We start from the raw sequence: 23,386 nt of genomic DNA, 5'->3' as shown, positions 1-23,386 counted from the left end.
TTTGGTAAAAAAAAAAAAAAAAAAATGGTGACAATGTTAAACGTGGTAGGTAGTTGCATTTTATTGTAGTGTTGATCCTGAAGTTCTCGAATGTGCGTGCTTTTTGTAAAATAATTACTCAATGACATCACAATAATCATCGTTGGTCTTCGTTAAAATACGATTATCAATTCATATGCGTCGTGTAATGTGTGTCTATGTAGGTACCTATTACACATAAATCAATGAAATTCGATCGTTCATTTGGTTAAATCATTCCATTAATCAGATGCATACCTATAGTAACCTTGAACTTGAAAAAATGTATTGGCAATGAAATAATTTATCTACGTCATAAAAAAAGATTGATTTTATTTTTTAGAAAAACAAAAAAGAGTACAAAAATTGTGCATTTATAAAATAACTAAAAACAAGAATCATTCAAACACGTATTCTGAATTTTTCCATAATCCTCTTTAATTATATCAGCTGCTTTCTCAGCTAACACTATTATACTAGGGTTAATATTGACGGAAACAATTTGAGGTATGGCACTTCCATCGACCACACGTAAATTACGTATTTGTTTAACATTTAAACGAGGATTTAACACAGCCGAAGGGTCATTTTCAGCTCCCATTTTAACACTACCTACAGGATGATAAAATCCAGTTAGAATTTGATTAAAAGCGCATTTCCAATAATCGTCGCTTTCGAAATCGTATTCTTTGCAAGCCTCGTAATCGATACGTTGTAATTCCAAACCAGCTTTCACGACAGCTTCGGTTTTGGCGAATTTCTGAAGATAATGAACTCCTCTGAGCATTTTATCGATATCCTCTTGCGTGCCTAAGAGATTCGGGTGTATTTTTGGGCCATCTTCGGGATTCGTCGATTTCAGTTCGATGAAACCTCTACTTTTACCTTGACAAATGACTAATATCATGAGTAAAACGTCAGTTTTATTGATCCACTGGGCGAATAAATCACTGGTTTTTTCAGACATGCCGTATAAATTATGCAAGGCGCTTTTTTTATTCCGAGTTTGGTACAAAGATTGATAAGGAATTCTGGCTATAATGAGTTGAATATCAGGCTGAGGCGAATCGTCGTTTAGGGTGTTGATAAAAGCTTGGGGTGTGGATAGGCCAATAGTGCCTAGTTTTTGTTCGGTCAGATCTTTGAAATCGTTGATCATTTTTATAGATTCGGCTTGAATTTGAGCTGTCGAACGATTGATTCGATCGGTCAAAATCATACCCATGAAACCAGGATGGTCGTGGTAATTTTGACCCACTGGTAAATCAGCTATTACCGGTATACCTAATGATTCGAGATGGGGTTTTGGACCAATACCTGATAGCATAAGGAGTTGAGGCGATGCTATAGTGCCTGTTGATAGAATAACTTCTTTGAGAACATTAATCGAACAAGTTTTACCATTGGCTAATGAGACTTCGACACCTGTAGCAGTTTTGGTTTTCTCTTCGATTATTACTTTCCTTACGAAAACGTTTCTAGCGAAAAAGAAATTTTTCCTGGATTTTGCCAAAGGTGTATAGGCTTTGAAAGTGCTGCATCGTCGACCATCCCTCGTAGTACTATCTGGGAACCCGAACCCGGCTCTAAAATCGCCGTTCAAATCAGGCACGTAGGTCAAGTTTGTTTCTGCAAAAGCTTGCAAAAAAACTGGCACAACTGGGTCGACTGCGTGTAAAGTTGATACAGTAAGAGGACCTCCTCTACCATGATAAGCAGGATTGTAAGTTCTACCCCTGTAATCTTCCATTTTTTTGAAATAAGGTAACACTGACTCGTAATCCCAACCTTCGCATCCTAGATCTCTCCAGTCATCGTAATCTTTTCGAGACCCTCGTAAGAATAGTTGAGCGTTTATAGTAGACCCTCCACCGCTCGCTTTACCTCTCGCTATCGAACTAACTTGGTTTTCCAATCCTTTGAATAGGTTTTCATCCGGTTCTGATTGGTAATCGTAATCCATATCGGTTTTCAAATTATGGATCCAGTTCCACGGCATGTCTGTGTGATCGCCGAGCTGGTCGTCGCCTCGTTCTAAAAGTAACACGTTCCATGTTTCTACCTCGCTCAGACGCACTGCCAATGTTGATCCGGCGCTTCCGGCGCCTACGACGATGAAATGGAAAGGGATATCATTTTCGCATAAATTAGATGAGAAATCTGCCGGATAGGTCGGTTCTGAGGTGACTTTGTGAGCCAAAATGCAACAAATAGAGAGTAAATGCAACAACTGAAATTATAAAAAAATATATATATAGGACATGTATGTATTTATTTGGGCTTAAATTTGGCTATACATAACTGTAAAAATATTAAATAAAATAAATACGTACCATGTTGAAAATATTTTTTTAAGCTGATCGTCCGAAAATTTTGTTTGGAAGGAATGCACAACTAGAAATATTAATAAAAAAATATCAAAGTTATTAAATATTCTTTATGAAATTAACGTTAGGTATACGTTGACTTGCATTTTTATAAATATCGTTGAATGCCTGTTTTTCTGACATTATCTCGACGACTAATGTAATTAAGGTGAGGGCATAAAGCAACTTGAAATTAATTATTTTCTTAGACGATGCGTATGCACTCGACATTATTTCGTATGCATTGCAGTCAAGGATCAAATGTAGATACTCGTAATTGCATCTATATGGCACTACTTACCTACAAAGAATAATTTCAAATCAAGTTTCACTAATTACCTGTATCAATCATCGGGCACGTACAAGTACATGTACGCAGGATTGCTCGTGATCAACATACAGGGTGTCCGGTGAGTGGATGACAATATTTCAGATTTGGATACAACCAGGTACCTTTAAGAAACAAGGTCGTGTGAATGCTATCTTGAAAATTAAAGGGGCAATAGGTTTGCAAAATGTGAGAGCCAAGATTCAATTTTGACCATGGGAGTTCGCAGTACTTCGAAAAATGAACAAAACACAAAATAATACTTTACCTAACTTGCAAATGGAAGGGGCTATGGATATTTTTAATTTCAAAAACGTCGGAAAATAAACAAATTTATCATGATAATTTCTTTTCTTACACTAAAAATTTAAAAAGTTTTTGGAATTCAGAAATTTTTGATTTGCACAAATTTCATTGAATTGACAATTTTTGAGCTTCGAACCCTTTTAAATGTTGGAGTAGAAAAAAATGATCATAACAAAATTTGTTTATTTTTCAATATTATTCAATTTTTGCAAGTTAGGTGAAAGTCATGACACATACTTTTGTTCATTTTTTGAAGTAAATACTACCAATTCCCATGGTCAAAATTGGATTTTGCCTCTCAGATTTTGAAACGTATTTTGCCCCTTCAATTTTGAGAATAGGCAGCACCTTCACATAACCTTTTTTTCTTAGTGCAACAATTTGTTTACCCAAAAGTGGCCAAAGCGGACACCAAAAAATACCCTAAAGTAATCTCTTGAAAGCATTAAACAAAATTTCACCATGCATTGATCGATTAGAAAATTAGAAATAGTTTTGAACCAGTTTTCAGCAGGCCAGCAAATTTTTGAATGTTCAGGAAGTTGCAAAGCTAAACCTTCATCATGTTTAGTCAACTGGAGGTGGTTTCAAGTTGTTCTGGAGACATCAGGAAGATATCTTACAGGTACCTAGTGAAATCAGTGAAAAAGTAGTGATTCTTTACCTTTCTGACTGAAAGTACTTATAGGTAGCGATAATTTGGAAAATATAATATTTCAACTTTGAATACGCCTGGGATCCTTTCATCCTTTTTATTACTTGACTTATGGGCATTTTCTGCCAATGAGGTGTTCCCAAAAAATCCTTTTTTCAAAAGGGTGTCTAACACTCCTGCTTATCCTGCTAATCTTGCTTTTGTCCTGCCTTACATCAAAATGTCTTGCATTTTTTTCAAATTTCTATAATTTAATCTCCCTTTTAAAAGAAATTTTGAAAAAACATCGTTATTTTTCATACCTACCTAACTGATGAAAAAGTTTGGTGTGAAAAATACCTAGTCTTCGGCAGATGGAAATACATAAAAATTTTCAGAAAATTAAGGAAGTTGGTAGGTGTACGAGTAGGTACCCAATTTTTGATGAATTGATTTCCGTTTTTTTTTTTGCCACAATTACGGTGAAAAAGTATAAAAATAATGTAACCTTACTTAATTAAAAACGCTCAAAAAAAGTTGAAAAATTTGAAAACCAAATTGAGAGGGTGAAAATATTGTCAACGCTCCCTTCTCTCTCTTCCTCCCTCCCAAAAAAATATGTACCCCTTAACACCGGAAAACTGGAAAATAATTAAGTGTAAAATTTTGACCTATCTCCTCCCCCCACCCAAAAAAAAATCGTGAAGTGTTTGCAGAATGCCTCACTAAATGAAAAATTGAAAGAGTAGAGGTATTTTTGACACCCCACTTCCCTCATCTCCCCTCTCTTGGCTCTCTTCCTCCCTTTCAAAAAAATCTTAAAATGTCCAACGACGTTGAAAAGGCCAAAAAATACGTGTTGAATACTGAACCTCCTCCTCTCCTCCTCTTCTCCCTCCTTACCATAAAAAAGTCCTAAAGTGTTTGCAGAATGCCTCACTATAATGAAAAATTGAAAGAGTAGAGCTATTTTTGACACCTCCTCCTCACACCTTCCCTCTCCCCCTTCGAAAAAAATCTCAAAATGTCCAAAGACATTGAAAAGGTGGAAAGATTACGTGTTGAATACTGAACCTCTTCCTCTCCTCCCTCCTCACCATAAAAAAGTCCTAAAATGTTTGCAGAATGCCTCACTAATGAAAAATTGAAAGAGTAGATGTATTTTTGACAACCCTCCCTTTCCACACCTCCCCTCTCTCCCTCCCTTCGAAAAAATCTTAGAATGTCCCAACACATTGAAAAGACGAAAAAAATACACGTTGAATACTGAACCTCTTCCTCTCCTCCCTCTCTTCCTCACCATAAAAAAGTCGTAGTGTTTGAAAAATGTTCCGTTGAACGTTCTGCTAAAGTCCTGCTTCTTCACATTGAAATTAATTCGTTAGACACCTTGTTTTCGTTAAAGTTTTCAGTCGTTTTTTGCCAGTTGTCAGAATCAGGAATTTCTGCATTTCCAACAAAATTGCTAAAAATTGTCGTTTTTGCAAAAAATTTCGAAAAGCCTCACTTTTTAATTCAATAGAGTTGTTCTCAAGTCCCACTTTTTTGCCTAAAATTTATTTTTTTTCCAGAAATTGCAAAATTCTTACTATTGTTGTCAAAAATTGCCCAATAGCTATGTAGAGTCCCGCATTTTCATCGAAAAATTTCAAAATAAAGTACATAGATCAACTCTTTAAAATTAAAAACCACAATATTTCACGTTTTGTCACCTTTTTTGGTTACTTTTTCGAGCTTTTTTTGCCGTTAAAATGACTTTTAAAAAAATTGAGTAGATAGAGATACGAGCTTGTACGTAGTTTAGTGAATTCTCTTGAAAAGAATCCATAAAACCAAGAACAAGTAGCAATGTTCATAAGCGAATGACTGTTACCAAAATTTCATTCCTTTATTTTGAAAATGAGCATACTTATGCTATATACATTAATAAGGGGGCTGGTACGTGAGTGGATGTCAAAACTTCAGATTTGGATAATTAAGTATAACCGGTACGAATTGAAAAGAACGTTAGATGGACAAGTTGCCTATCTTTGAAATTTAAGGGGCAACCGAGTTTTGAAAAAAAAAATTAGAAAAACGTAACTTTGATAATGGTAATTGGTAGTACAAATTTCGTCATCATGAATTTTTACCCGACTTTAAAATTGCAGGGGCTAAAAATATTTTAAAAGAAAACAATAATTATAAGAAAAACTTATTTTGGTATTTTTGATTATGGAAATGGGTAGTGCTTTAGAAAATAAACAAATTTTGTCATTATGAATTTTTGCCCAACTTTGAAATCGGAGGAGCTAAAAAATATTTTAAAAGAAAAAAAATTTATAGGCAAAAATTCATAATGACAAAATTTGTTTATTTTTTAAAGTACTTACTTTATTACTACCCATTTCTAGGATTAAAAAATATACGTTTTTCTCGAATTTTTTTTTCAAAGCTCGGTTGCCCCGTAAATTTTAAAGATTGACAACTTAAATCGCACTCGGTTACATCCAAATCTGAAGTTTTGAATCCATTCACCAGACACCCTGTGTAGCCAACCTCAAACGCAATACATTACAGTTATGCCCTAGACTTTTCATTTTGTTTTATTCATTTCATTACCTAGTCGCCAGAAATAATTCTGAAAAATTGGCATTGAGCATGCAAGTTGATTTATAATACCTACCTATTAAGTACCTACGTATATGTTAATTGCAATTATTAAATTAAAAAAAAAAAAAAAAAAAAAAGAACAGAGCAAAATGAAAAAAATTATTGAATTACTTTTAGGTAATTAGGATGACAACTCGTCCAAAATATTTCAACTGGCAAGTGACGTGCTTCACAAAATTTCACACGATAAAACTACATTTTTAATTAGGCAACGTAAAAATCAACTCCCAAATTATTTTAAAAAATTGTTACACATTAAAAATACTTATTTTCAAAAATCTTAATTATTGGAAATTCATAATTATGTTTTAATTTAAAAAACACCCCGGTAATTACTTTCACTCCAGCATACCGGCATATGCTCGATCATGTATGATAACGGTTTGCTAAAGAATTTTAATTTCATACCTATACCTGCATAATTTAAAATTAATTTATTCGCGAAGCATTGACGAAGCGCGTAGTGTATGCAATAGTATCTAACTATTCAATGAACTTTATTTATTAATTACGGAAAAAGGTCAAATATTGCTTCAAAATTAGGCTACACTTCGAATGCATTGTATTCTTGATAGCGATTAGTGTTGGACAATGTCTAGTCTTCTCCTGTTTTGTTTTCTTTCTTCTTCTTTTATTTAAATTAGATAGGTATTGATAAAGGTCTTTATTTGAACTGATATTAAATCTGGTTGAAATAAAATTAACATCAGTGCACTAACAAGTTAACCCTCTCGAGGATTCCGCCTTCAATTTGAACGAGAATGCGATTTTGGGAAAGATCATAGTCTAAAACTTCTAAAACTAAAATTTCAGATGCCCAAATTTATTTTTGGCAAATTTTAAAAAAAATCAAAATTGACCTTTTTTGACAATTTAAAAGTGAACATTTTTGGCGAAATATTTGTTTTCAAAAAGGCCAGTACCTACTTACCATACCTACCTAATCGTGTGTGCGTGTGCTGTGTTTTAAAAAGAATTTAAACGGTAAGGTATCTATTTGAAATGATATGGCTGGGAGTAAGATATGTTTAATTAATTGCAGCAATCGTCAATTCATGGGCTGTTTTTTAATTAGTGTAGTGTAATATATTCTCTACAAGAGTGCGTTAGTGATCATGCTCTCTGTTGCTTTTCATTCATATTAATTTTCATTATCACTTTCACGATGATCGGGTAAAAAATTTTGAGTACGTTTTTGAAGTTTAAGATCCATAGAATGTTGATTTTTCTTTTTACTGTTTCGCAGACATGGCCGGATCGAAATCGCCCTGAGTGTTATCGCCGCAATTTTTCATTGCAATTGTGATGTCTTATCGCCCCTCAAACCTAGTGAAACTTCTATCATACTGACTAAAACTAATAAACCTCACGAAAACAGTAATTTTGGTTGTTTCACATCGTATGACAACAACTTCGAGGAGTTTTTGGCCGAAACTGAGTACGTAGTGGACAAAAGTTTATTCATCAAGGAGATCTTATCATGCCAGAAAAATATCCTGTTGATATCCACTCCTCCTGCATTTGGAAAAACCACAAATCTCGGTATGCTGCAATTATTTTTCGAACATCCTGTAAAAGATGACATTGTACTGAAAAGAGAACAAAGCCCCGGGTATGGGTACTTCAAATATGGCCGACTTAAGGCCGACAATGGACAGCACCAGTTCTCCGAGAAACCATTGATTAGTAGGTACGATGAAATACTCAATGAACATCTTTGCAACCATCCAGTCATCTACTTAGATTTCAAGCCTTCAGATGTGATATGGTATCCCGAAGAAATAAAGCTAATCGAACGTATTCTATGCGAAAAAATATCTCGCGAGTTCAAAAGACACTTTTACGTTCGGAAATATTTCATCGAGTTGATAGGTAACTCGAAAATTGACATGGACGTCAAACAACAAGCAAAAACTGATTGGCAGAAGTTTGAATTGTACGCTTTGAATCGTCAGCTAAGCTGGCCGGATCTATCTACCAGTTTACGTTTCCTTTGTCAAGTTTTGTATCGGTTCTTTAACCGAAAAGTAGTGATTTTGATCGATGAAATGGATTTTTTGGTAAACCATGTGCAAGAAAGATGGATTTATAAAGATGAACCTTGCCTCAAAGATCAACAAAATCAAGTGATGGGGTTTCTGAAAGATCTCATCAATTCGACATTTCACGAGAACGATTTTCTGCTTAAAACCATAATCATGGGCAATACTTTATCATGTATCGACGAGCTTTTTTCCTTAGATGAACTGTCTATTCACGTTTCTGATGGGATAGAAAATGATTTCGCTGAATTTTTTGGTTTCACCGAGTCAATTTCCAAAAAACTCTTACAAATTAGCAAAGTACCTGATAAAGTGACTGCTGAAGCGATCGAATGCTACAATGGTTATAAATTTCACTCAATTTCCAATCACTCTTTGCTTTGTCCATTGGACGTAATTTCAGTTATGCAAAAAAAATCGATTCCCAGTACCTGGGTTACTAAATATTTGGATGATGATCTCAACCAGTTAATAGAGCTTGAATTCATGAAGTCTTCTATGGAAGTACTTATGGATGGGAAATCTACTGAGGTGGCTTGGTCCAACGTTAAATTCAATCGTTATGATTTCATCAGAATTTTCAACCTTATCAATGAACGAATTGCCAGACCTAGTTGTAATGACACCAGCTTGGTATTGAAACGTTTATATGCTGAGGGGTATGTGACTTTGGCTGGTGTTGGATACGACATAGAGCAAAACAAAACGTATTATCGAGTGAAGGTGGCAAATCGAAAGATGGCTTCTTTAATCGAGAATGCTCTGGTGCTTTATGAAGAACATTTTCTTAAGGGCAAATGAGTAAAATTTACCAACTTATTTTTTATGAGCGTTTCAGTTCTGAAGAGTAGCTATTGTACGTATTAATTTCCAATTTGGAAAATAATAATCCATGCTGATAACTTGATTTGAATAATAAATGCGTAAGTATTAGTCCGGCATATGACAATAGGAGTAATTGCACCCCCCCGCCGATCCTCCGGGACAACATTTTTCTTGAAGGGGACATCCTAAGGAACATTTTAATGCAAAGTTGCCAAAAAAAAAGTTGGCCTTACTTACAAAATGGCGGCCATTTTGATTGACAGGTCAGCCGAAATCGCAGATTTTGCGTTTTAACATAGGACTTGCACAAACTTTTTCAAACTTTACAAAGGTAGATCAAAAGATCATGCAAAAATTTATCACCTGTCCAAATTTCAAGTGCTAAAGTGCGTTTTTCGATTTTTGCTGAATTTTTGAAAATCGAATTTAGGCTAAAAATGAGGGAAAAAATCAAAATTTTACCAAATTGACCAAGAAAGCTGAAATTTGGGATATACCCTATTTTCGACATGCCAAATTGATTGGAAACGGTTTCAACCCGTTTTGAGCAGTTCTGGAGCCTCCAGCAGATTTTTGAAACTCGAAATTCCCACAAAATTCCATCAAATTGGAGTTGTAAAGCTAAAATTCATTCTAAAAACTAATTTCAATACGCTACGAAGTACTGCAGGTGAATTTAAAAGTCGTTTCGGAGGCTCCAGCGACTTTTTGAAAATTCCTAAAACCTCCATCAGATTTTTGAATCTTTTAAATTTTTACAAAATTTCATCAAATGGAGATGGAAAGCTGAAATTTACTCTACACTCCAATTTTAACACCCTCGGAAGACGACTTTAGGTGGGTTCAAGTAATTTTAGGGCCACCAGCGACTTTTTTTAAAAATCACTGGAGCCTCTAGCAGATTTTTGGAACTTTAAATTTTCACAAAATTTCATCAAATGGAGATGGAAAGCTGAAATTTACTCCACACTTCAATTTTAACACCCTCTGAAGACGATTTCAGATGGGTTCAAGTCATTTTAGGGCCTCCAGCGACTTTTTTGAAAATTACTGGAGCCTCCAGTAGATTTTTGAAACTTGAAATTTCCCCAACATTAATTTATCAAATGGAGTTTGCAAGCTGAAATTTACTTCGCAGACTACATGCGATGGTTTCAAATGGTTTTGAAGCTTCCAGCTACTTTTAGGAAATTTCAATTTTCCAAAAAAACGTCATACAACCTTTCAAAAAGTTGCTGGAGGCTCCAAAAAGACTTTAAATTCACCAGCATTCAACTTCGTAGCGTATTGAAATTAGTGTGCAGAATGAATTTCGACTCTCCATCTTGGTTTGATAACATTTTGGGGAAATTTCAAGTTTCAAAAATCTACTGGAGGCTCCAGTAATTTTCAAAAAAGTCGTTGAAGGCTCTAAAATGACTTGAAATCCACCAGAAGTCGTTTTCAGAGGGTGTTAAAATTGGAGTGTAGAGTAAATGTCAGCTTTCCTTCTCTGTTTGATGAAATTTTGTGAAAATTCAAAGTTTCAAAAATCTGCTGGAGGCTCCAGAACTGCTCAAAACGGGTTGAAACCGTTTCCAATCGATTTGGCATGTCGAAAATAGGGTATATCCCAAATTTCAGCTTTCTTGGTCAATTTGGTAAAATTTTGATTTTTTCCCTCATTTTTGGCCTAAATTCGATTTTCAAAAATTCAGCAAAAATCGAAAAACGCACTTTAGCACTTGAAATTTGGACAGGTGATAAATTTTTGCATGATCTTTCGATCTACCTTTGTAAAGTTTGAAAAAGTTTGTGCAAGTTCTATGTTAAAACGCAAAATCTGCGATTTCGGCTGACCTGTCAATCAAAATGGCCGCCATTTTGTAAGTAAGGCCAACTTTTTTTTTGGCAACTTTGCATTAAAATATTCCTTAGGATGTCCCCTTCAAGAAAAATGTTGTCCCGGAGGATCGGCGGGGGGGTGCAATTACTCCTATTGTCATATGCCGGACTATATAGGTACATTAGATAATTATGTAAATGCCTGAGTAGATATGAATAGGCCCAATTATGCTTAAATACCGCGTGAATTTTCTATTGATTGAATATTTTATGGAGGTTTTGGAAAAAAATTCATAAATAAACATTGGCTCATTCAAAATTGATGATTTTATACTTTTTGAAAAACCGAAAGTTCGAAGAATTCAAAAATTGAGGTACATTGAAGAAAAACCGAAGCTATCAACCCTTTTTGGGGCATTGAAAGGGGGGTTGGAAAAAATGGAAATTCTGGTCGAAACTTTCGGGGTGAATAGCAGGTTTTTGAGAACATACGTATTTTTGTTTTTTTACAGATTCCGAATCACCACTCTCTCCCCTGTCTAACAATGCCTCAAACTTTATGTCCCGGGGCGTTTGAAGCTCCAAAATATCAATTTTGGAAAATTCAATATGTAGATAGCATGCCAATAATTTCGAAATATTTCCCTTTGGTACTTATTTATGGTAATCTTCGCCGCTATGAAACTTGGCTCAAAAATAATTTCACAGTTTGAAAGGGCATCCAAGGCTGATTCAAAAACGTTCATAAAATTTTTCAAAAGTCCAAAGTTGAACTTTCATTGAAAGTTCAAATTTCAAAATGGGGTCGTAAGTGCGAGCTATGATTCAAAATTACGCAAAAAATCACCACAGATGTAACTTTTTATGCTGTTTCGGAATATATTGTTTTCAAAATGGGCACTTTCAACTGGGGGGAAAATTGCCCCCCTCAAATTTGGGTCCAAAATTCAAAAAAAAAGTATGGGCGTGTACTATATCAACTGTTATGTTTTCGGAGGTGCTAAACACGAATATGACCTTGGTTTTTCGATTGCGCTTCATCTGAAGCCCCCGCACCCCCTCCCCCTGAAAGGGTCACATTCCAAAAAAATGGTTTGTGTAATGCGATACATGAAATGGCACGTTTTTGGAGGTGCTGAACACGAATATCAGATTTGTTTTTAGATTGGACGTCATCTAAAGCCCCCCGTGTCCCATTTTATTTTTATTCAAAATTTGACTCAAGGGGTGGGGAGCATGGGACCTCAAATGAGTCCCAATCAAAAAACGAAGGTCATATTCGTGTTCAGCACTTCCAAAAACGTGCTATTTCATGTGCGTAACACAGCCCATTTTTTTGTAATACGAGGGGAGGGGGCGCTGGGGCGCTGGGGGCTTCAAATGAAGCGCAATCGAAAAACCAAGGTCATATTCGTGTTCAACACTTCTGAAAACATGACAGTTGATATACTACACGATCATACTCTCTTTGAATTTTGGACCCAAATTTGAGGGGGGCAATCCCCCCCCCAGTCGAAAGTGCCCATTTTGAAAACAATATATCCCGAAATAGCATAAAAAGTTACATCTATGGTGATTTTTTGAGTAACTTTGAATCATAGCTCGCACTTATGGCGCCATTTTGAAATTTGAACTTTCACTGAATGTTCAACTTTGAACTTTTATAAAATTTTTATGAACTTTTACATGAACGTTTTTGAATCAAATTTGGATGCCATTTTGAACTGTGAAATTATTTTCGAGTCAATAAGTTTTCTAGTGGAAAAGTTATGAGCCCTTGAAGTGGAATACTTCAGGAAATTGCTAAAGCAAAATAAAACCTCCCCACTGGGCCCTCGAGAGGGCTGGGGGGATTATTGGCGTTTTTTTTTCAAGTAGTTGTGTGGGTAGGTTATGTGAAAAAAACTTGAACAAAATCGAAAGACATGGGGTCAAACTATGGGTCAAATTGAAATGGAATGACCCCTGGGCGAGTATACTCGTCATTGGTACAAAGGGCCATGTACTAGTTGGACGAGTATACTCGTCCGCGGTACCGAATGGGTTAAGGCAACAAAAAATAAATCGAGAAGGTACCAGATGGGTTAACAATCATAATTTTTATTTTCTAATCATCCTTGTGTTCCTAAGCTATGCAAAACATGCTACAGTGAAAGCATGTTCTTAATTACATTTCAATGTCATGGAGACAACAATTTTTAAAGTCACAAAGTAGGTATACCAAGCTCCTGACGTTAAAATATTCAACAGACATAAAAAATAGAATTGACTCCATTTTAGCACAAAAGTCTTCAAAGGTGTCTGAAGAAATTTTGATTTTCTGCGGAAATTTTAACCTATTTTGATTGGTCGCATGACACAGCTTTGGCCCTGGTTTCGCTGGGGTCAATTCTTATCTCTAAACTAAAAAAATCCCATTTTTCTCATACCAGTCAGTCAATTTTCAGTCAACACCCCTCCTTCCCCACTTCACCTCCTTCAAGTTTTCTTCTTGTCAGATCGACCAGGTACGAGTATTTTTGCAAAAAATGAATTTAAAAAAAACAATTGCACAAATAACTCGATCTGACAAGAAAAAAGTTGGAAGGGGGCGGAGTGGGGGAGGGAGTTGAAATTTTGAGGGCCCTATTCGGTGCATCCGCCGCGGCCGGGGGCCTCCAACCGACCCAGTCCGGGCCTGCATTCGTTATACCTTCGATTACATTGATATTTTTTCTTTGGTGGAAGATCAGGCCTCACACCAAACATCGGTTATCATCAGAAAACGTACCTGCTCCCAGTTCCCACCACGAAGTATGGAACTGGAAGCATAGCAACACTCTTCAAGTTCTAATCGGTCGAATACCGCCCGTAGCCGGAGCTCTATTATCTCGATCCGGATACCCGATGAAAAATCTGTACGATTTGACCCAGGGATACGTTCCATAAGGTATATCCATTGCTCTAGAGCACAAACTGGCAGCCTCTTTGGTAGCAAACCTGAGCCTAGATCCGTTCTCATCAGCTGAGCTACTCTCATCCATGGTCAAATACCCCCAAGCACTCAACAGTTTGAAAACAATGGTGAAATTCGCATCACCCACTTGAACAGGCTCTAGGTGATTTTCGGCGAAATATAAACCCATGTAGTATTCATCGTGATGGACATCGACACTGGTAAAATTCATCCAGACGGTGGCTCCCTCCTTCAGAAACGTTTTGTAGAAGCCTTCCAAAGATCTGAGATGGAAAAACTGTCTGGCAGTTCTGCCTTCTAGTAGGAAACAATCGTTTTCCCAAAAGTTGCCAATTTTTTCTGCTTCTAGGAACCTGGCGATCGCGTAAGGATTGTACAGAACCACATTGGAGTTTCTGTTCAGTCGGTAGCCTTTGTACCATTCTAACGAATCGTTTAAAGTTTCGCTCGCGATAAATTGAGCTGTTTTGTATATTCGATCGACTTGCGATCGAGTGAACCCGTAATACTCTTCGTAGATATTATTAAACGTGTCGTAGGCGGCGTAATCGTCGTTCATTTCGGAGAAAACTTTTTCTTTCGAGAACAGCAACGTGCCATGCAAGATGGCTTTCTCTAGATACTCGTTGTTGGAAAACGATATATTGAACCATCTGGCATAATACCTCAAACTTTGCTTTTCGATAATCGGTCGATAATGCCTCATACCGCAAGTAAACTTGTATTCGAAAGCTTTCATCAAGTTTAAATCGTAATCGTCGATAAGAATTACCACTTTTTTACCGTAATATTCGTACAGCATTTTGCACAGATTTCTCAAACTGTTCAACGCCACTGGTTCTTTGGTCTCTAGGTAATCGACGACGTCTTCAAAAGCCAGCTGTTTAGCTAAAACTTCAGCTTTCCTGGTTGGATCTAGTTTATCGTAATCGTCACGTTTCATGTATTCGAATAAGAATTGGAATTCGCGGTAAACATTGGCGATAGCTTTGTTCAAAAACATAACCATGCTTTCGAAATCAACGTGATAGACGAATTCCTCGAAATCCAAGTAGATGACGGGGAACTGACCTTGGTATTTTTCGATAAATTCCGCGTGTTGAGCTATTAACAAAGGTGATTGGTAGTTATGCTCGCGATCGTCATCTTGAGACGTGTAGACGCCAGTCGTGAACCAAATTCGATTACGTGTCTCTTCTTTGGGCATCAGTTCTCGGCCTTTGTGGTCGGTTTCCATTTGGACGAAAGTTCTGATCATGTCTGAGTTTAGAGACTTGCCTGTACCTCGAGGAGCGGTGATCACGATTAGCTTCTTGTCGCAGTCGAATAATTCCTTGATTAACAAACTGTTGTCGATGAAGAAGTTGCTGAATTCGATCATTTCGCAGTAGAAACCGACGACGGGCATGATGAATTTACCATATTCGGTGTGATAGTCTCGTTCGTACACGGCTGTTTTTTCAATGATTTGAGTCTTTGGTTGGGCTGAAATGTTTGTTACTAAAAATATTACGATGGTAGGAAAATACTGATAATAGATTCCGAGCATTGCGAGCGATGCTGAAAAAAACATCAATCAAGTAGCTCGAATGCGAAATGAATACTGATAATAGGTACCTACCAACCGAGGAAATGATAATATTTGGGTATCGAATCACATTGGTATCGATGATCATGAAAAATTATACATTGATTTTTAATCTTGAAAATTTTATTAATGAAGCATTCTTAAGTAGCTATCTCGAGTTGGGTCATAGGCCAACTTGTAATTTCTTTACATAGTGTTTCAAATCATTTCAAAACATGCATGATTTCAAAACTGGCGATTTTCTACAGTCGCCCCGTCGGAGATGCGGTCTGGCCTCTTAAGGTCATTGGTCCGTCTGTCTGGCCTCTTTGATCATTGACCCGTGTATCTGGACTTTCGAGGTCACTGACCTTCCTGTCTAGCATTTCACAGTAGTCGGCCTGCCTGTTTGGCCTCCAACGACATGTTTCCTATCAATATTATGACTTTCCAAGGTTATTCTGTTTGCTCGTCTAGCTTAAGATCGTTGACCCAAGTGTCTGGACGTTCAAGGTCATGCACCTGTCTAGCTCCCCAAGGTCTTCCATCTGCCTGCCTAGTAGATCAGTCAAAATACAATTTGATCCAAACATAATTGCGAGCAAAGGTTATTTTGGTGAATATTGTCTTAGGTGGTGTGGTGAACAACATTGAAATTTACCCCCCCCCCCGTTGATTTTGCCAAATACTTCTAAAATATCAATTTATGAGTGAAATGAGCTTAGTATCATTTCATCTCCTCTCCAATACCTATCAAATGAGCTATCGATGAACTCCCTTACTCCGAATTGGGTAGTGCAAGGACCCCTCATCAAGTGACGTGATTTTAATAATTCTACATTTTATAACTTGGGACTTATAACCTGTTCTAATTGATCAAATAAAGTCTAACTTGGGAAATGAGATTCTTTTGAGAGCTAAAGTTAACCTCTGGAGTGGGGAGGGTCAAAGTGGAAAATTACAGAAAGGTCATTTTTTTGGAGGGGCATAATCCGGCCCTAAATGGATGAAAAAGGTCGAAAACCATACCATTGATCAGTGTACCCCCATTGTGACAAACATATCCAAGTTTCAGCTTTCTAGATCATCTCCACCCAAGGCAAAATGAAGGTGGAAAAATCCTTATTTCACCCCTTTTTCAATTTTTTCCACCTTCAAAGGAGTGGGATGATCTAGGAAGCTGAAATTTGGATACGTTGATCACAATGGGGGTACTGACCAATGTTATGATTTTCGACCATTTTCATCCGTTTGAGGCCATATTATTATGACAGAATTTACGTTCTTCGAGTGCACAGCTGATAGTATTGGTCACCCTGTGTAGTTGGTCTACCATTGAGTGTTTGCGCCTGAACCCAAACTGGAACTCTGGTATTGCCTTCTCAAAAGTTGGAGCCAATCTCCTCAGAAGTAACTTTTTGAACAATTTGGATGGCACTGAAAGGAGCGAGATCAGCCTGTAGGAGCTTGCACTTTGAGGGGGCTTACCAGGCTTACATACGTATCATTATGATTTTGGCCCTTTTCCACATTTTAGGGAGAATGCCAAGCCTCAGTATTGCATTGAAAATGATCATCAACAGCACCAGGCGACCAGGCCTTTCTTTGGTAGTTCCTTCAGCATTGCACCATTAATGCCATCAATACCTGGTGCTTTTTTACAGCTTAGGTCTCGAACTATTGCACTTGCAATTTGCATTGGTCTGAAGAGAGGCAAATGTGCCAGTGCTGGGCTTTCCAAGTTGAGTGATGGGAGGGGAGGTGAGTCCATTTTGTGCAACTGGAACACCCTCTCTAGATGATCCCCAAGTGTTTCAGCTCTTTCTTTGTCAGACCGAGCCCAACCTCCATTCTCTCTTTTGATTTGGGGGCGCAGCTACTTGTGGGCGTTTCAGCTTCTTTGTAGCCCTCCACAGTGAGTAATTGGAGTCCTCACCTGGGGACAGATTTTGCAGGTACCGAGAGAAGGACTCATTATCAACCTCTCGTAGCATACAGTCAAGTTCTCTAGACAGAAAGTTGAGGTGTTTTTTATCTGTAGGGGATCTCGTACGATTCCATTAGTGCCGAGCTGCTTTGGCTGGATATAAATGGTGCCTAGGCTGGTGTGGGAAGCCACAGGGGTACTTCTCATTTCACGCATAAATTGATATTTTTGAAGTTTTTGACAGGCTTGTAGTATATCGTTCAGGTTTCGTGGTTGCTCCAAAATCAAGGTCTTTGTTTGGAGCTTTTAAATGGTTGGGTCCGGTCATTCTGTTCAATTTATTTTGTCTTTGTAGGTTGGTCTCGTCCACTGCAGTCCTGATTGGAAATCGTTATCCTGGTCATGGGGCAGCGCAGGTCCAAAAACGGTCTTCATTTTTCAGAAAGAAAAAAACTTCCAACACATTAGATGAGCTGAAAAATGGGATTTTTGATTTCAGAATATTAAAACTTTGAAAGAAATTGAATCATAATGGAAATTTTATCAAAATAGGCATCTCAGCTGGTATTAAAAATTTGAAAAATTGGATGTAACTGGGGTCCAAACTGCGATCATTGGTCCGATTTTTTAGAAAGGTCTTTGGTCTGGATCTGTTCCTGTATTTTTTCTGAAGAGGGCCATCTGGTCGGTTAATATTGATGTAAATTTGTTTCAGAGGGGGTTGGTCTAGTCCACTCAGTCTTGTGGACATTTTTGGGTCCAGTCACAGTCATCGGTCTGGTTTTTCAGTCCGGTATGACAAGCCTGGGTTTTGACAAAAAAAACTGATTTGGGGGGCTTTGATTCACTGTGGATCCGCTATTTGACTGGGCTACCTATAGTCTCCCAAGGTCAATGACCAGCATATGACTGGTCTCTTGTCAGGGTATGTAGATGTACTTAAGTTTCCTTGGAAGGTACATTATGGTTTTCAAAATTCCCCCAACAACGCTGAGATCATTTGGAAAATTTTCATTAATACACGAATTCAAATTCAATTTTATTACTTTCATTCATTTTACAAACAGAGACAACGAATAAATAATATAACGTATAAAATAGCTCTTATAAATTAAAACATACTGCGCAAAATTTGTTTCTAATTCATGACTAGGTATTTTTTCTTTCTTTCTATAAAATAAATAGGTAACTTTTCTTGGAACATGTAAGGTAGGTATCTAAAAGGCGCGTCTATATATCTACAGTGAATTCATTTGTAAGGAACTTAATTTTACGTAATTCTTATAGGCAGTATGTAGAGGAAGAGAGCTGAAGACATAGAGTTCAGTAACTATAACGTAAGTTAAGCTCAGTATGATTAAGTATCAACATCGCCAGTATGATAGTCTTGAGGATGAACGGCGTGTCCACTCTTATGGACGACAGCATTGAAACCATTATCTTTGTCAGCTGTGTATTCGACAGTTCTAACGGTACCGTCTGGATCATGGACGGTGTAAGAGCCTTTTAGTACATCCCCGTCACGATACTCTTGCTGACTTTTCACATCTCCAGTGTGTGGGTCTTCTACTCCGTAATTGAAAGAGTATTTTGGATGAGCCTGTAAGCAGATTTGATGGTAATTTTTGGAAAATCTTAATTATTGACAGTTTGTTCAGAGTAATAAAAAAGGTCTTCAGAAGTTGCTCCTACTTTTCCGAAAGTAGGGGCGAACTGAATAATTTCTTCGGCTCAGTCAACAATTTTTATCAATTATTTTGGAAAAAGATTCTCAAATTTGAAAATTTTCTTACAGAGATTTATATGTAGTTTGCTATTTGATGATCAATTTAGCAAACTGAGCGAGAGAGGACGTCTCAATCTCGTTTTGAATTGGATACTACTGTATTGTGCAATTTGATTAAGTATAAAAATAGCGAAATGAATTAGTGTGAAAGGAAAAATGGCAGAGGAAAAGTCGTTGCAATTGGGCTCTTTTCCATAAAATTTTGATGCTAATGAGTCGTCACCTGAACCTGGCAATATAAATAATATAGAAATTAATGACGATGAGATCTTTCAATTCAAATAAATAGGCAAGTCATTTCACCTTTGATTTTTGTCCCATTTTCCGGAGTGATTCGATTTATTTAATTTTCAATGATAGATTCACTAGATGGGGTTTGCAAAAGTAGGGCTCTGATCGCTTTATTTTGAACCAAAATAATTAAGAATTGAAATACGTACGTAGTAGTCCACATCATGTTCTTCATCTTGAGCTCGGCCTTTTTTGTTGGTGAATTCAAAACCTCCATATTCGTCTGGATATGGAATTGCTGATACTGTGTAGATAATGGCGAAAAGCAAAATTATGGCAATTTTCTGTTGAAATTAAAAACAACAAAATATTAGCGAAAAGAATACGATATGTATGATGAAAGAGATGAGTTGATGTGATTGGGGATGAAGATGAAGGAATTCATCATGAAAAACACTAAAAAATTACCTACAAATTCACTGTGATGTTAGTCTCCTAAATATGTACTTGATACAAGATAGGTACGAGTAGGTAATTTTTTTATAAATCCGAATGTTCTCTTAAAAACTATCCAACTATTTTGTTATGAAAATTGGACAGAAATGAATGAAATGATTGTGAGAATCACTGAATCAGATTAGTAATAAGCAAATCAGTTTTTCAAAAAAAAATAATAATAATAAAATAACCATATTTTGTGTATCCAAGATTTGATTGCGGAAAATTGTTGCACATTTTTCCGTAGGTAGTTATTTAGTATGTAGAATGATTTTTTTATTTTTGTGATTTCAAATGAATTTTTATTTTGCTGATTTTTTAAAATATAATTTTTTAGGGACCATCCAAAATAAATCTTTTGGTAGTGATATAGAATTCAATTTTTGACTTCAAGAAGAATTTTCCTAAAGTGATTTCGATTTTTTTTGTGATGAGTGATTAATGAATATTTTCATTGCTTAAAGTTTTCCTTCGTGTTAATTTCAAATTATTTTTTAGTGTTAAGTAATTGCAAATTATTTTTTTCTGGAAATTCTAGATGAATTTTTTGCAACAATGTCGAAGTATAATTGAGTTTCTAAGGTTATATGTACTGTTGAATTCCAATAATTCTTTTTTTTTTTGAGTGGAGATAATAACAATTGATTTTTTTAATTTTAAATAGGTACATTTTTTCATGGTGATTCAAAATAAAGTTTTCAGGGGCGATTTTATTTTGAATTTTATCGTCATTTCAAGAGATTTTTTTGTCATGATTTTTGATATTTTTTTTTCGTGATTTTCAGTATAAATTTTCCAGTGATGATTAATGATTTCATTTTCTTTAGTCAAGTTGAGAATTTCTTACAATATTTCAAATTGATTAAATTCGCCTTCTGAACGAAAGTTATGTGATTTTATCAACACCCATGTTTAAATTTAATTTCACTTTTTCCGTTTATGTAGTTGTAGGCAATTTTATTAAGAAGAGAGACAATTGTCTAACTATTAATACACAAAACTTGGAGTCATTTGGTACCTTTTGCGCCGATTGTATGGCCGATTTTGGTTTTTGCGAATTAATTTTGACGTTTAGAAACCTCCTTACCTGAGCGAATGCCTTCGAATCGTTTTGAAAATTTACATTTTTCCAAAAAAATTGTAATTAAAAAATGTTTGGATTTTGGAAATATGAGAATGTTTTGGTTTTCGATCACGAAAATAGATCCGCAGTACCTCTATCATTTTAAAGTCTTGGAAACATCCATGAAACTTCTGAAACCTTGGTTTATATTTGTGTGACGTCATGCAAAGACATTTTTAGCCAAATTTTTCAAATTTTTGTAATTTTCATTTTTGAAAAAATGAAAAGATGAGTGAAGATATGAAGAGTCAAGAGTGAGTTGTGCTGATTGATGAAAAGATTGATGAGATTTTGTTGAAGGAGACAGAGACTTCTATTAAATTGATTTGATTTGTTCGCACCCCTGGTTCAGCCTACACTCCTACAGAAAATAAAAATTCATATTTTTTTCGTGCATTTTTTTTTCATTTAGGATTTACGTAATTGATTAGAAAAATTTTTAAAATAAAAAACCAACGAATTCATGAGAGAAAACGCTGATTAAAAAAATACCAATTGTTTCAAAATACTCTATGATATTTATTTTCATTTGAAACCATAGAAACGATGGCGATAAAAAAAACCATCAGCTTCTCTGTAACTGGACAACAGGAAAGAATTGACAATTGACCCATTTAGGCTCGGGTTAAGGGATGCAGATCTTTAAAAAAATTATATGTATCAATGGGAAGTAGATAAAATTTCTTTATTAGGTATGGTATAAAAAAATAAAAAATTTATGGGGTCCAGCATCTAGCTATAGATGGATTTTGAGTCAAAAAAATGAAACTTCTGCAGTTCTTCACTTGGAAATTTTTTATCCATTATTCTCCTGCATTTATGATATAGCCAAGTTCAAGCGTATTTTGTTTAAATTAAATTATTGAAATTAACTCAACTTCTAACAAATAATGGAGATGAGATGGAGAATAATTGATTTTGATTGACACGAAATTCATTATTTTTTACAATGACGTCATGTACATTTTATGTAGAATTTGTTGCGGAATTCTCCGCAACTGGTCGACTTGTCTGATTATAATGATGAACTTTTAAAAAATGAGAATTTTTAAACGAGAGGTGAAATTTCAAAAATTAATTTTGGCAGTAAAAATTCTCTGAAAAAATTCAATTTTTGAATTCCTGGCAGCAGAGAAAATTCATTGAAGTGGCCACGATTTCCAAACACTAGAAAAATGCTGAACAATTCGATACCAATACCGCAAAAATCCAAACTGAATTCAAATCACGTTATCACATTCCCTTTCAGCGAGTTGGATTTTATTATCCAACTACCTACCTACTGCTATTTTTTGCATAAAATTAATTGAGAAATTTTACCTGCACCAGTAATTTAAGCATTTTAAGAATACACTTGAAAAATAAATTAATTCGTACGTAAATAAGTATATAAAACCGAAACTGAAAATTAAAACATTATCTGTACCTTCATCATTTTTGTGAAATTATAATATTGCACGGAACGAATATCAAACACAACGCATATATCGTACACCAAACTGTCCAATCACATAAACTATACACAATAAATACGCGATTGTAAATTGGAGCAAGTAATAGACAGTGATATATTTATGGATAGGTATTACAGTGGGGAGTCACGCTATAGGTTTTTGCTCTCCGAACAACGAGTACTGTTGTGAGGAAAGTAGGTACATACCTATTGTTTTCATCCGAAAAATCCATTTCGAGATTTTCATACTGAGGTTCCAGAAGAATTTTGAGACCATTTTGAGCGTGAACATTGTGCAATTTTTTTCTCGTGATTACCTCCTAACTTTCAATATTTTTTTGCATTATGTTGCCTTTAAGTATTCGTGAGTTTTATAAAAAGTCGTATCATACAAGTTTTCAATCAAAATAATATTTTTTTTGAATTTTCGTGCTCACGTTTCCTGTTTGGAAAAACTGCGATGTTTGCATCAGAGTTTATTTTCTATGAGAAATGGGTCTCGTTCTAATTGCCCACATATCACACATACCAATAACAGAGAAAGTGATCTTACGTTAGCTGGAAATAATTTACGCCAATTGAATTCGTGTGTGCAACGATTAACATTTTTATGTGTTTTTACGGCTGTCAGCTGTTACGAGTACCTAAATTTCGATTTAATTGGAAAATTCCATTTTTATTAATAAAATCCAGCTAATTAACATTTTACACGATTACGTCCTATGATTTTGAATGCGTAACTGAGAGTAGGTCTTGGTACGTATATTCAAGAGCTTCGTTTCTGTGCGTGTGATGCAACGAGTGAGGCTACGATTAGTTCGAAATGTAATTTTTAGTACCTTTCTTAATT

At 35.8% G+C, this 23,386-nt stretch overlaps 3 protein-coding genes across 4 annotated transcripts; 1 reads left to right on the top strand and 2 right to left on the bottom strand.

The window, feature by feature from the left end:
• Nucleotides 1-334: 334 nt before the first annotated feature.
• LOC135839041 (glucose dehydrogenase [FAD, quinone]-like) lies at nt 335-6,694 on the bottom strand. 2 transcript variants are annotated; one of them, XM_065354933.1, is made up of 3 exons: nt 6,416-6,694; nt 2,352-2,412; nt 335-2,248 (listed from the first exon to the last, which is right to left on the bottom strand). In XM_065354933.1, exons 2-3 carry the CDS (start codon nt 2,352-2,354, stop codon nt 404-406), a joined length of 1,848 nt encoding a protein of 615 aa, XP_065211005.1. In that variant the 5' UTR covers nt 2,355-2,412; nt 6,416-6,694; the 3' UTR covers nt 335-403. The 2 variants fall into 2 exon arrangements, with proteins under 2 accessions (XP_065211005.1, XP_065211082.1); XM_065355010.1 differs by lacking the exon at nt 6,416-6,694 and adding an exon at nt 2,724-2,833.
• Nucleotides 6,695-7,129: 435 nt separating this feature from the next.
• Nucleotides 7,130-9,290, top strand: LOC135838957 (uncharacterized). Its single transcript, XM_065354825.1, has 2 exons — nt 7,130-7,477; nt 7,551-9,290. The coding sequence occupies exons 1-2, from the start codon at nt 7,470-7,472 to the stop codon at nt 9,145-9,147; spliced, it is 1,605 nt and encodes a 534-aa protein (XP_065210897.1). The 5' UTR covers nt 7,130-7,469; the 3' UTR covers nt 9,148-9,290.
• A 9,195-nt stretch (nt 9,291-18,485) lies between these two features.
• LOC135838871 (cuticle protein 19-like) lies at nt 18,486-22,636 on the bottom strand. Its single transcript, XM_065354712.1, has 3 exons — nt 22,510-22,636; nt 19,672-19,806; nt 18,486-19,045 (listed from the first exon to the last, which is right to left on the bottom strand). Exons 1-3 carry the CDS (start codon nt 22,516-22,518, stop codon nt 18,803-18,805), a joined length of 387 nt encoding a protein of 128 aa, XP_065210784.1. The 5' UTR covers nt 22,519-22,636; the 3' UTR covers nt 18,486-18,802.
• Nucleotides 22,637-23,386: the final 750 nt, after the last annotated feature.

The sequence above is a fragment of the Planococcus citri genome, chromosome 1, assembly GCF_950023065.1.
Source record: "Planococcus citri chromosome 1, ihPlaCitr1.1, whole genome shotgun sequence".
Taxonomy (NCBI): domain Eukaryota; kingdom Metazoa; phylum Arthropoda; class Insecta; order Hemiptera; family Pseudococcidae; genus Planococcus; species Planococcus citri.
The sequence above is the reverse complement of the archived record's forward strand: the minus strand, read 5'-3'. Positions and strand labels throughout refer to the sequence as shown.

Coding starts and splice junctions, on each gene's coding strand:
- LOC135838871 (XM_065354712.1), bottom strand. Junction 19,046..19,671: donor AACATGATGTGGACTACTAC/GTACGTATTTCA, acceptor ATCTGCTTACAG/GCTCATCCAAAATACTCTTT.